This window comes from Acipenser ruthenus, chromosome 49 (assembly GCF_902713425.1).
Source record: "Acipenser ruthenus chromosome 49, fAciRut3.2 maternal haplotype, whole genome shotgun sequence".
Taxonomy (NCBI): Eukaryota; Metazoa; Chordata; class Actinopteri; order Acipenseriformes; family Acipenseridae; genus Acipenser; species Acipenser ruthenus.
The window spans coordinates 8423156-8434754 of record NC_081237.1 but is presented as its reverse complement, the minus strand read 5'-3'; the positions used below and the strand labels follow the sequence as shown (position 1 = coordinate 8434754).

General features: G+C 50.1%; 1 protein-coding gene across 2 annotated transcripts in view; it reads right to left on the bottom strand.

Moving 5' to 3' along the window:
- Positions 1 to 861: 861 nt before the first annotated feature.
- Positions 862 to 11599, bottom strand: part of LOC117966364 (single-stranded DNA-binding protein 3-like) — a 35835-nt gene continuing 25097 nt past the window's right edge. Inside the window, exons 5-18 of one of the 2 annotated variants that reach the window (XM_059014876.1) lie at positions 9477 to 9566; positions 7104 to 7187; positions 5476 to 5535; positions 5305 to 5371; positions 4480 to 4550; positions 4168 to 4235; positions 3788 to 3833; positions 3528 to 3563; positions 3189 to 3243; positions 2893 to 2963; positions 2647 to 2725; positions 2379 to 2407; positions 2030 to 2131; positions 862 to 1317 (exon numbers count right to left, since the gene is read on the bottom strand). In XM_059014876.1, the coding sequence (XP_058870859.1) occupies positions 1288 to 1317; positions 2030 to 2131; positions 2379 to 2407; positions 2647 to 2725; positions 2893 to 2963; positions 3189 to 3243; positions 3528 to 3563; positions 3788 to 3833; positions 4168 to 4235; positions 4480 to 4550; positions 5305 to 5371; positions 5476 to 5535; positions 7104 to 7187; positions 9477 to 9566 (888 nt within the window). In that variant the 3' untranslated portion in view covers positions 862 to 1287. The remainder of the gene's footprint in view (positions 1318 to 2029; positions 2132 to 2378; positions 2408 to 2646; positions 2726 to 2892; positions 2964 to 3188; positions 3244 to 3527; positions 3564 to 3787; positions 3834 to 4167; positions 4236 to 4479; positions 4551 to 5304; positions 5372 to 5475; positions 5536 to 7103; positions 7188 to 9476; positions 9567 to 11599) is intronic. The other variant, XM_059014877.1, reaches the window with a different exon arrangement.

Below are 11599 nucleotides of genomic sequence, written 5' to 3'. Positions count from 1 at the left end.
TGTACTTCTAAACAAAATCACTGGGAGATGTCAGGAGGTAGCTGAGCAGTCTGGACAGGGTACTGCAGATTGGTAATGCACTTCACAACAGGACCAGGAGCCTGTCTGAACAGAGTAAGAGCGCAGAATTCAGGAGACGTCACTTTATGGTCACTTTAAGTCAAGCAATCTATTAGGAAACGTCACGTACTGCCAGGACCCTGCAAAGGGGGCTGCTGATGGTGTACTAATCTGTGAAAAATATACAACAGTCTCTGTCGCGTTAATTATCGTGACTTAAAGGAATCAGCCAGAACTTTGGTAAAAAGTCTTGGTGAAGTTTATTTTATTTTTTTAAAATCTTGAATATAAATTAAAAACTAGGCACATGATTTAAAAAAAATAATAATAATTAAACCCAGATTGTTTTCCAGTTGTTGAGAAACAGGCCCAGCCCAGCACCCTGCTCTGCTGAAGCCAGTGCAGGCTCGCTCTCTGTCTCGCTCTCTCCCTGTGGGACGTCCTGACAAACAGGGTTTAGCAGCTTATGGCCCTGAGCCACGGGCCCCCAATGCAGTTCTTTCCCGCAGAGGAAAGACGAGAGAGAGAGAGAAATGAAAAATAAAAAACAGCCCGTTTGCTCTGCGAAGCTTTCCCTCTCCTCCGAAGAGCTGTTGAAAACTGAGCAGGAGAAGCGACACTTCCAAAACATTTACATGAGAAAATGAAACAGAAAAAACACACACCTTGAAACAAAACGCGTCCCTGTAAACAGAACGGTCGCTACAGTGCTTCAGCATTCGGGTGTGCTTCCTAGTGATTCCATGTGCCCTTTACATAAAAACTAAAAGAATTCAAACCCCCCTCCCCCTCCCCCTCCCCCTCCTGCCCCAGGAAAATAAAAACATTTAAAAAAACCACACAAACCACCTTTACATGTTTGAATGGCAACTCACCTACAGGGGGCGCTGCTGCTGCCATGTCATTACAATATTAAACAACAACAAGAACAAGAAGAATAGTGGAAAGGTGTTTGCAGGTAGATACAGGTAGGTGTTTGGGGACAGTCTTTAAATACACCTGCTGTCTGTCTGTCTGTCTGTCTGTCTGGGTGGGGTGTCAGTGAGGCGCACACTCTTGGGTCGGTCGAAGTTCTGCTGGCTTTCTCTGGAGTCCTCTGGTCGTGTCCTGCCCCCTGCTGGGTGCTGTGAATATGCAGCCCTCGTTCTCAGGGGAGGGTGCACGGGAGATCGGGGGTCTGGGGGGGGGGGTCGCACAGGGTGGGGGGACGGTGGGGGCGGGGGAAAATCACACACTCATCGTCATGCTGGGAGAATACTGGAAAAGAGAGTGAAAAAAATAGAGAGCACAATCAATTGTTTGAAGTATTCACAGACTAATTTATTAGAACTCACAAAAAGCTAAGTCTGTACTTAGGAACTCTGATTCAATGTTTTACATTCCTGGTTTTACTACGAGTTCAATGAGACACACACGCACACACGCACACACATGCACCCCTGAGCTGGTTACCTGCACACTGAGGCTAATCAAGCATGCATTAAACCCTGGAATGGGTGACAGTGCTCTGCACTCGGAGCTGTCCCCCTCCCTCATGTCAGGGTGCTGTGCTGCGGCGCCGCGTCCCTGCTCGCCCCCTCCCTCATGTCAGGGCGCTGTGCTGTGGCGCCGCGTCCCTGCTCGCCCCCTCCCTCATGTCAGGGCGCTGTGCTGTGGCGCCTCGTCCCTGCTCGCCCCCTCCCTCATGTCAGGGCGCTGTGCTGTGGCGCCTCGTCCCTGCTCGCCCCCTCCCTCATGTCAGGGCGCTGTGCTGTGGCGCCGCGTCCCTGCTCGCCCCCTCCCTCATGTCAGGGCGCTGTGCTGTGGCGCCGCGTCCCTGCTCGCCCCCTCCCTCATGTCAGGGCGCTGTGCTGTGGCGCCGCGTCCCTGCTCGCCCCCTCCCTCATGTCAGGGCGCTGTGCTGTGGCGCCGCGTCCCTGCTCGCCCCCTCCCTCATGTCAGGGCGCTGTGCTGCTGCGAGAGTACTCACGCTTTCACTTTGGAACGGGTTCAGGAAGTTGCCGGCCATCTCGCCGTCGTCTCGCGGAGTGCCGGGGGGGTTATTCATCCCTGCCATGTTGTTCGGAGAATTCTGGAACAGAAGGAGATCGATCAATCAATCAATCAATCAATCAATCAATCAATCAATCAATCAATCAATCAATCGATCGCCTCATTTCCTGTTCATTAAACTGAGCCAGCGCCTCGGAGATACGGGACTCTGTTTGGAACTCATGACACAAACCCATTTGTAAGCTGCTAACGGTTTTAAACTAATTAAATTAGCTGTTCAAAAAGTGATCCCTGTTACAAAAAAAAATAAATAAAAAACACCTTACCTTTGGCAACCCATCCATGTCCCCAGACCCTAAAACAAAACCAGATAAAACACTGGCTCATTACAGATGCAGAACAAATGAAGTCATGAGGGAGGTGAGCTTCACTCCTCAGTACTGAATGCAGCCGATACTGAACACGGTCATCCCTGCTTCAGCCACTGGAAGGCATCAGTGCGGCACATTAGTACTTTATTTTAATATCTGATAACCCGGTCCTGGGCTCCTAAAGCTTCGTTATGTTAATTAGTTTACCCCTCTCCCCTCTCACCTAACGACCCGTTCATGTGGTGCGGCTCCATCGCGCCCATCCCTCCCATCGGACCATCTGGACCAGGGCCCATGGGGAACTGCAGAGAGGAACGGAGGAACCGTCAGAGCCCCTCGCAGGGCAGGACAGAGGCAGCGCACATACTGGAGGTGTGCGATACCTGTACACTCCCTCCTCCACCCCCCCCACCTCCTCCTCCTTCCTCCTTCCTCCTCCCTCCCCTCCCCTCCCCTCCCCAGTGCTTACGTTGGGTCTGCTGCCTCCAGGTCCTATTGGGTTCATCATTGTGTAAATGTTTTCACTGGAATTTGTAGAGTCTGAAAAATACACCAAAAGGAGAGCGCGTTAGCTTTATTAAAGAAAAGGAGAGCGCATTTAAATAAATAAAATCACAGGTTGTCATGGGACCAGACTGTAGGTTTATAAAAAAATATAAAAAAAGTGTAGTTATTGAAAAGGATGTTTAAGGACAAACCCCGCTGCTGCTGCTGCTGCTTTTAACATGCAGAACCCTCCCTTGTGTGTTGAAAAGAAAGGCTTACCTCCTGGGCTGGGCATGATGGGAGTGCCTGGCGGACCGCCTCCCCCCGGTGGACCCTTTAGGAAATGCAACAGAGAAACGTTTAGAAAAGCGAAGCACGGAGTAACGGACAGGCCAGCAGCAGGGCGAGCGCGCCTCGCGGATATCCCAGAAAAACAAGACTGGATAAAAACACCGCTCCCGGGGGAGTGTTAGAGCTAGGGTCATGGTCAGGGTCAGGGTTAGGGTTAGTGCTGGAGCTAGGGTCAGGGTCAGGGTCAGGGTTAGTGCTGGAGCTAAGGTCAGGGTCAGGGTTAGTGCTGGAGCTAAGGTCAGGGTCAGGGTTTATCACTTCACTCACCACGTAATTCCCTGGAGACGACGAGGAATATGCTATCTGTGAAAACAAGACAGAGAGAATCCTCCGGTCATTAAAACAGGGACGCCCGCTGGTACGCTCTGTATGAAAAAGTATCGTTCAATATTTTAACGGGTGCAGCCCCCCACCCCCCTCCCCTCCCCTCCCCTCTAAGCTTATTTTCCCAAAGCCCTGAGAGTTTGTAAATACAATAAATACATTTGATTTATTAAGAAGTTACTTTTGGTGTTACAAGAACTTACCGAGTTTGCGTTAGGATTCGGCCAGGGACCCCTTCCTCCCGGACCCCTGTGGAGAGAGCGAGAGAGAGAGGAGAGAGAGAGAGAGAGAGAGAGAGGAGAGAGAGAGAGAGGAGAGAGAGAAGTCAGTCAGGTTCCTCTGCCCAGTTACTGCACACCACAGGAGGGCTGGCTCACTCACTCACTCTGGTACAACGTGCAGGTCCAATAGTTACTGAAACGTCAAGACTCTGCCATCAAACAGCTCACTGACTGAGGTCTACTGCTGATGGGCTGTTTGGATGCTACTCATTTCAGACCTCGCTCATGCATTGGCTTCCTTAAGCTGATGCATTGGCATTCTTGCCCATGCATTTCAAATCAGGCCCCCCACTGCTACTCACATGTTCATCCCAGGCATGCCAGGGCCCCCTAGCGAGCTGGGTGGGGGTCTCATTCCTCCCCCATAGTTCTGCAGAGAGAAGAAATAAAGAAGTCAGGGAGCGAGACTGTGACGGGAGGAACGGCAGCCGCTTCAAACAGGAGCCACCAATCCTCCCAAAATGATACAAGCGCTCCGAGGGGGATGAGCGCCCGGGCCCAGAGGGGGGGGGGGGGGGGGGGGGGGTGAGTGCCCGTGCTCCGAGGGGGGAGGGTGCTTGTTGGAACAGCCAGGGAGGAGGCCCTGGCACTGGGTTCCACTCTTTGTGGCTCACCTGTGGCCCCATCCCTGCCATCCCTCTCGGGGGGTTCATTCTCTGCATTGGCCCGCCCATGTTCGGATGCCCTGGGAAAAGAGAGTGAGAAAGAGAGAAAGAGAGAGAGAGAGAGAGAGAGAGAGAGAGAGAGTGAGTGAGAGAGAGAGAGAGAGAGAGATTGAAAAAAAATAAAATCACTCCGAGTGAAACCAACAGTGTAAACTCACGCTGACTCAAAGACTTGCAAGTAAGTTGATAAGTGGCTTAATGCTACAGTTTCAAACTTCAAGGCATTAACTCCCCTGGCACTTCAAATAAGAGGCCTGCAGCTTCCTAACCTCGATAAAGTTTTTTTTTTTTGCTGGAACAGAATATGGTGGAGAAACACTCTTCTTTTTAATTGATCAATAATATCCCACTAGAATCATCGCAGCGTGTTACCCTGAGGAAACAGAACTGACAGACCATTGTAAAAAGCACAGCAAAGTGTAACACAGCACAGTGAAATCATGGCAAAGCACTGTGAAGAACAGAGAGGTATGGTAAAGCACATTAAATAACAACTATTGTAAATACATAGTATAATATACACTCACACACACTCACACACAGTGTAACGTTAGGAAAAGCAAAGTCCATATGCACAGTGATTGTGCAGTCTTCCCTCATGCTTTTCACATGGTTATATTCTGCATTGACCACAGTTTGTTTAATATGCTTTACCGCACCTCTCTGTGCTTTACCATGCTTGCCTATTGCTGTACAGCTTTCGGGGTACCGGGGTACCGGGGTACCGGGGTACCCCCCCCCCCCCCCCTCGCCTTTCCTTTGCCTGGGCCTCACCTTGCGGTCTCGTGGGGTCCAAGCTGTTGGGTAGGAGAGGCTGTGACCCCGGAACTCCGCCTGGGGGCTGAGAGAGAGAGAGCGAACCATTAACAATCAACAGCCTTTCCACACAACTGCATGTCCTACAGCCAGTGCTGGATAAATGCAAACATTAGAGATTTTCTTTACCTGATTTGGCATTCTGAGGGAGGGGCGTGGCCCGCCTGGGTACCGCGGAGACATGAAAGGCTGCAACGTGGAGGAGAAAATAAATATTAAAAATCAGCATAATTCTCATTAAGAGGCGTCGGAGGAGAGGAGACAGAGAGAGAAAGAAAGAGAGAGAGAGAGAGAGAGAGAGAGAGAGAGAGTCAGAGAGAGAAAGAAGAGAGAGAGAGAGAGAGAGGGAGAGGAGAAAGAGAGCTTCTTGTTTTTCTCCATCTCACTGCAAGCAAAAAACAGGTTAAAAAGAGAAAAGTGAAAAAATCAGAAAAAAAATGATTGCAAGATGAAAACATGTCTGAAGAAAGTGTTGAGACTGGAGACCAGGAGAAAAAGCCCCACCCCCCCACCCCCCTCCCCCCTCACCCCCGACTACCACATCAATAGCAAGGTCCCCGTGTGCTGTCTTATATTTACAAGACCACCCCAGCTACGGCTTTGTGATAAGAAACTGCAAGAGGAAAACTGAACAGGTCAGATCAACAGGATCAATGCAACACAAGAACAAAGAGTGCCAAAAACAGACCCACGCAGGGAAGCACCTGAAGGATCAGACTGCGACACACACACACACACACACACACACACATACACACACACAAACAAGAGGTCATGCAAAACTGGATCGAGACACACAGTGCGAAAGCACTGGAGCAGCACAAAAACAAATCCAACAACTGAGTCCCCGGTAGAATTTCAACTGCTGCGTCTTACACACACACCCACCACCGCACACACACACACACACACACACACACACACACAAACACAAACAAGAGGTCTTGCAAAACTGGATCGAGACACACAGTGCGAAAGCACTGGAGCAGCACAAAAACAAATCCAACAACTGAGTCCCCGGTAGAATTTCAACTGCTGCGTCTTACACGCACGCACACACACACACCTACACACACACACACACACACATCCACCCACACACACCCACCCACACACACGGGTTTAACTGGAGAGAGCCTGTGAGGACGCTCTCCAAGGCAGGAGGCAATGCAATATTAATATGATATCGACTGAGTCGGGAATAAGGGAGCAACTCAAAGTCATTGTGATGCACCTGCGCTTCTCCAAACTGGCCCCGCACGCTTCAATTATTTAACACACGTCAAGGAGGCTAAAGAAAGAGAATGCATTGATACACTGAGTTTCACGGGGGTGCACAGCTGAGGAAACGCTTGGTTTTGGAATACAACACAGTACAGTGCAGCACAGAGCCCTCCACCCGCACTGGTGTAACATCGTGTGTCAAACTGTCCGTCATTAAAATGACCATTCCCTCTTGTTCTGAATCGCACAGGTAGCCCATCAGCACCACCGCATGTCTCGTGATGAGGGCTGGGGGGGTCAACTTCCTCCCCTCCCACCCTCCAATTCCAATTCCTTTTCAAAATCACTTCCAAATTCCAAATTCCAATTCCCTTTTAAATCGATTCCAGTTGGAATCGCCGGGTCCAGGCTGCGAGGTAGAGCAGAGACTTGGAATGGGGAATCCACTGAAAGGAATTGCTCCCCACCCTGACGGTGGGACGTACGGGGAGATCGGTGCTATCGTTCCACCCCTGCGCTCTGCCTAGCCTTACCTGGCTGTGCGGTCCCATCATGGGGTTGCTGGGGTTGTGTGGGGGTGGCTGTGCGTGGGGCGACGGCTGTGAACCAGGAGGCCCCTTTAAGAGAGAAGAGGGGGGGGGGGGGGGGGGGGAAATGAGAACATATTTGTAAAAATGACAGTCAAACCTGCTGACAGAACAACCGCCAGGGAGTGTGATATTTACACACAGGCAGGACGGCTCCTGATGCACTGTACTGTACTGTAGTGCACTGTGCTGCGTTTGAGAGACACATTTCTCAGCACTCTGCACAATGATAGTGTGCAGCAGCATTGATGCCCTTCCACCTGCACACACACCCTGTCTGTCTGGAGAACGAGAGGAGGGAGAGCGACGCCGCGGGCTTGTACACGCATCTGACACGCACAGAGACACTCCAAGGGGCTGATTTTAGCGGTACGCAGCACACGCCAGGATTCACACGTTGCACACTAGAAGACTCTCGCGTGGCTGTTTAGCATTTTAATACCACCTTTCTTAAGAACTAGTTTTGTTTGATTTTTTTTTGGTACCGCAGTCAGATAATAGCTCAATCTTGTACATGCATCTTGAAAATGAAGCTCTGGGTAAAACCACACTGTGTGAAATAAAGCAGGCTTGTCTGTGCAGGATTTCCCATTCAAAAAAAAAAAACGACACTGCCTCTGCAAAGCACAGAGTCGTTGAGACAGAAAGCAAAACAAGGAGCTCAGAGTTGATAAACAGACAGCTTCAGAATTGCAAGGATTTTCTTTGGAGATGAACAGCTCGGACTGCCTTATTTACTTGATAAATAAACACATTAAACCCATTCCCTTAAGTGTGCAATAAAATATTATTATACAGGCGAGTCTAATCGAACGACAAGCCCCCCCCCCCCAGCAGAGACATTAATAGGAGCCGCGCAGCTGCGATACTGCCGTCCTCTAACATTTACAGCAGTTAATAATCACACGCCTCTACCCAGACCTGCGCAGAATGAAAAGCAGGTGCTGTTTAAAAGGACTGCAGCCCTGGGACTGCTCCACCAATCACAGGACCCAGCAAAGCGCCGGTAAACGAAGCAATTAATACGATCATATCCTATCCAGCTAACGAGATAACCGTGGTTTGGCACAGCAGAGCTTCCCGTCAGCGAGTGAGACAGTCTGCAGGAGAGCCAGCAGCCACACCAAGAGAAATGTGCTTGCAGACAGTACCGGGTTTCTACCACAAGGTGGTGCTGCCTCACTGCTAATCAAGAGCCAGGACAAAAAGAAATACTGAATAGAATCTTGTTCTAAAAAAAAAAAAAAAAAGTGATTTTATTTATTGATTGTTAACGCATATCCATTTCAAATAATAAATACATAAAAAGACACAACTCCTTTTTAATTACTTATGACAAGTCATGTTTTTATGTTTTGTTGTACACACACCAAATCACATTGCAGCTCCTTTGCAAAATAAATAAATAAAAAAGACGCTCCAAAACAGCATTTAAAATGTAATCTAAAAGACACATCAATAAATTATTATTTTTAAAAATACAGATTTAATTTTAATTTCAAAACAAGACTGAATATGTATAACCCTGCATGCTTCTCAAATGAATCACCGACTAGACTGGTAACAAAAATAAATGTACCGAAAACGTGTGTGAGTGAGTGTGCCCCTTTCACAAGGAGTCCCAGGGGAGTGCAGTGAACTCGGGAGCCGGTCAGGGCCCTGCCACACTCTCTCACTCCAGATCACACAAGGGCTCGCCCGCAGACAGACCTGCAGCTTCAAAACAGTTAGAGCCACAAACGCAGGGTCCCCAGGCCCCCCAGTTTGAAAGCCGCTGGCCCTCGTGGCTACAGGCGGAGGGCCAGCGCACCAGACGAACCCGGTGCCAAAACCGCTCGGCTCAGCCACTGACCCCTTCCGTGACCCCAGTGGCCACCTTCCCTGACCTCTCCGACATGACATTCCACAGGAGGTGTCCATCCCGTCGGGAACCCCCCCCCAAAAAAAAAAAAAAAAAACCTGCAAGTGAAAGCAAGCGGCTCCTTTTCTCAATGATTCGGATTTGTTTTTGTGTTTGGGGGGGTCCAAGCTGACAACACAGACATTAACAGAGACTGAAACCCGGCTATCACACAGGGAGGACAAGCATGCAAATCAAATGGATACAAACAAACATACAGCATGGGAGTGCGGTCCTCAGACCGTCCACAACTTTCAATTAAAAAAAAAAAAAAAAAAAAAAAAAATGTATTTTCCAGGTCCTGCCTGCAAGCGACGGCCAAAATCATTAGAACCTTCAGGGTTAGGGAATCGTAAAATACCTTCCTTGGACAAAACAGCGGGGGGGGGGGGGGTGCCTGGAAAAGAAGGGGTACCTACCTGAAAGAAGCCGGGGGGCATGGGACCGCCTGGCATGCCGTCGTTGGGGGGCATGTTGCCCATCACGGGGCTGGGTGCAGCAGCTGCACTCTGTAAGACACGGAGAGAGAGAGAGAGAGAGACTCGTTAGCACAGAGAGTGCTGGCTGATAAAGAACAGGGGCCGAGGAGGGGATGCAGGGCGACAATGTGGACCTTCTTCAGCACACTTCACCACCGCTGCTCCATACATCCCGTAAACATCTCAGCTGAGCCCAGAGACAGATGCGCTTTGCCTTGCATGTCTATTTCAGTACGCTCTGTGTGTTGCTAAACAGGGGCCACTGCCTGAGCAACGAATGATGGAGGAGGATTCTCCAACAGATACATTCAAACCCCAATATACAGGTCAGGAGCAAGGGATGGAAAGAAGACTCTTAATGCATAGCAGGGTCACCCAGTCCAGGTTTTACAATGAGCTTGATTAGCCCCCAGTGTATAGGCAACAAGCTCAGGTGTGTTCTATTAAAACTCACAGCAAAAGCATGAATGGATCCACCTGGTTTGTTCCCTCTGCATCCTAATTTACCCTCCTTGCTAATCAGTTTGTTAATTGTAACGATGCCTAGAAAACCTGGAGGAGTCCGGACCTCTTGAACTGAATCTGTGCAGCCCTTCAGCAGCTCAGCACATCACAGAAGAAAACAAAACCTTTATTATTTCCAGGCCCCTGTGTAATGAAAAGGCGCTTCGCACTGACAGAGACGGTGCAGAGTACAGTCATCCTCGAGCGAGCGTGTCCGGGGATTGTGTTTGTAGCACCGGCTCTGAAAGGGGCATGAAGAGTCGCTCAGTGCAGCCAGCCTCCTACACACTTGTACTCAGCTGTATAGGTGCAGGCTTCCTTTAGTGAAGCTGCTTCTGGCAGCGTTCTATCTGCTGTTCCAGCCTCCCCTCCCTCCCCTGTCTTCCCTTCTCTCTGGCTGTTCAGCAGCACCCTAGAAAGGGGATTGCATTGCAAGCCGCCCGGCAAGCCTGACATATTCATCTGCTAGTCCCTGTAACCCGATACAGAACACAGCCGCAATACAAACAGAACCGCTGACCTCCGATCCCTGACCCCGCGTCAAGCGGCCCCAAACAGCTCTACAGGGGTCGTCTGCTTTCACCACGTTAACCCTTCGATGACTTAACCGGTCGCCCCGCCTCCCACTTCAGCCTCTTGGCTTGTTTTTTTGTTGCAGAATTAGTATGATGCAGTGACAGCTTGGGACTTCCAGGGACGGAAGTCAGACTTCTATTGATGAGCAGATTCAGCTGTTCCAGGTTTTGATACGTGCTTGATTAGCCCCAGCGTAGCGCTAACCAGCTCAGGTGTGTCTGATTAAACTCGCAGTGAAACCAGGAATGGAACAAACTGCTGTGCAACGGGAGTCTCATCCCCCTCCCTGTGCGACGTACGGAAACGCTTTAAGAGAGCGGATTTAAACAAACAAACAGTTAAACGATGGAATTCCACTAGTCAAACTGTTTTGAGCCCCGCCTTCTCCCCTTCAACAAAACGTTGTGTACTTTTTCTGAAATAAGACCCCTCCCGCTGCTCCATTATATTTAGGCTCTCGCGTGATTAAAAATGAAAAAGCCGCCTTGGCCCGGGAAACAGAGCTGGGGGGGGGGGGGGGGGGGCGGGAGCTGAGCTCAGCGCCCAGGCAAGCAGGCTCCCCTCGACGCAGTCAGGTAAGCAGGCCCCTTCCGCAGCGTTGCCATGGAAACCCAGACCTCAGCTCCCTCTCCAGTGCCCATTAAAAACCCTCAGGCCGTCAATCATGCAGCAGGCCTTGCAGGAAGCCACGTGAGTGAGAGTGCAGAGAGGGGCCCGCGGCTTCTCTGATTAACCCCTGGAGCGCCACAGCATCAACCACAGACTCACTGTTACACTGATCCCAGGACGAACCATAACGCCATTATTTATTATTACTATTCATTTATACCTTCCTGTTGCATGTGACAGTAGGAATCTAGAAGAAACTCCGGCGCAGGGGAAACTGTCTCAGATTCCCCTCGGATTACCTCATACAGAAACCAAAACGAAACCGCCAACCACAGACACACCGAGTCGAGAGTACTGGAATGCGAAGCAGTGCA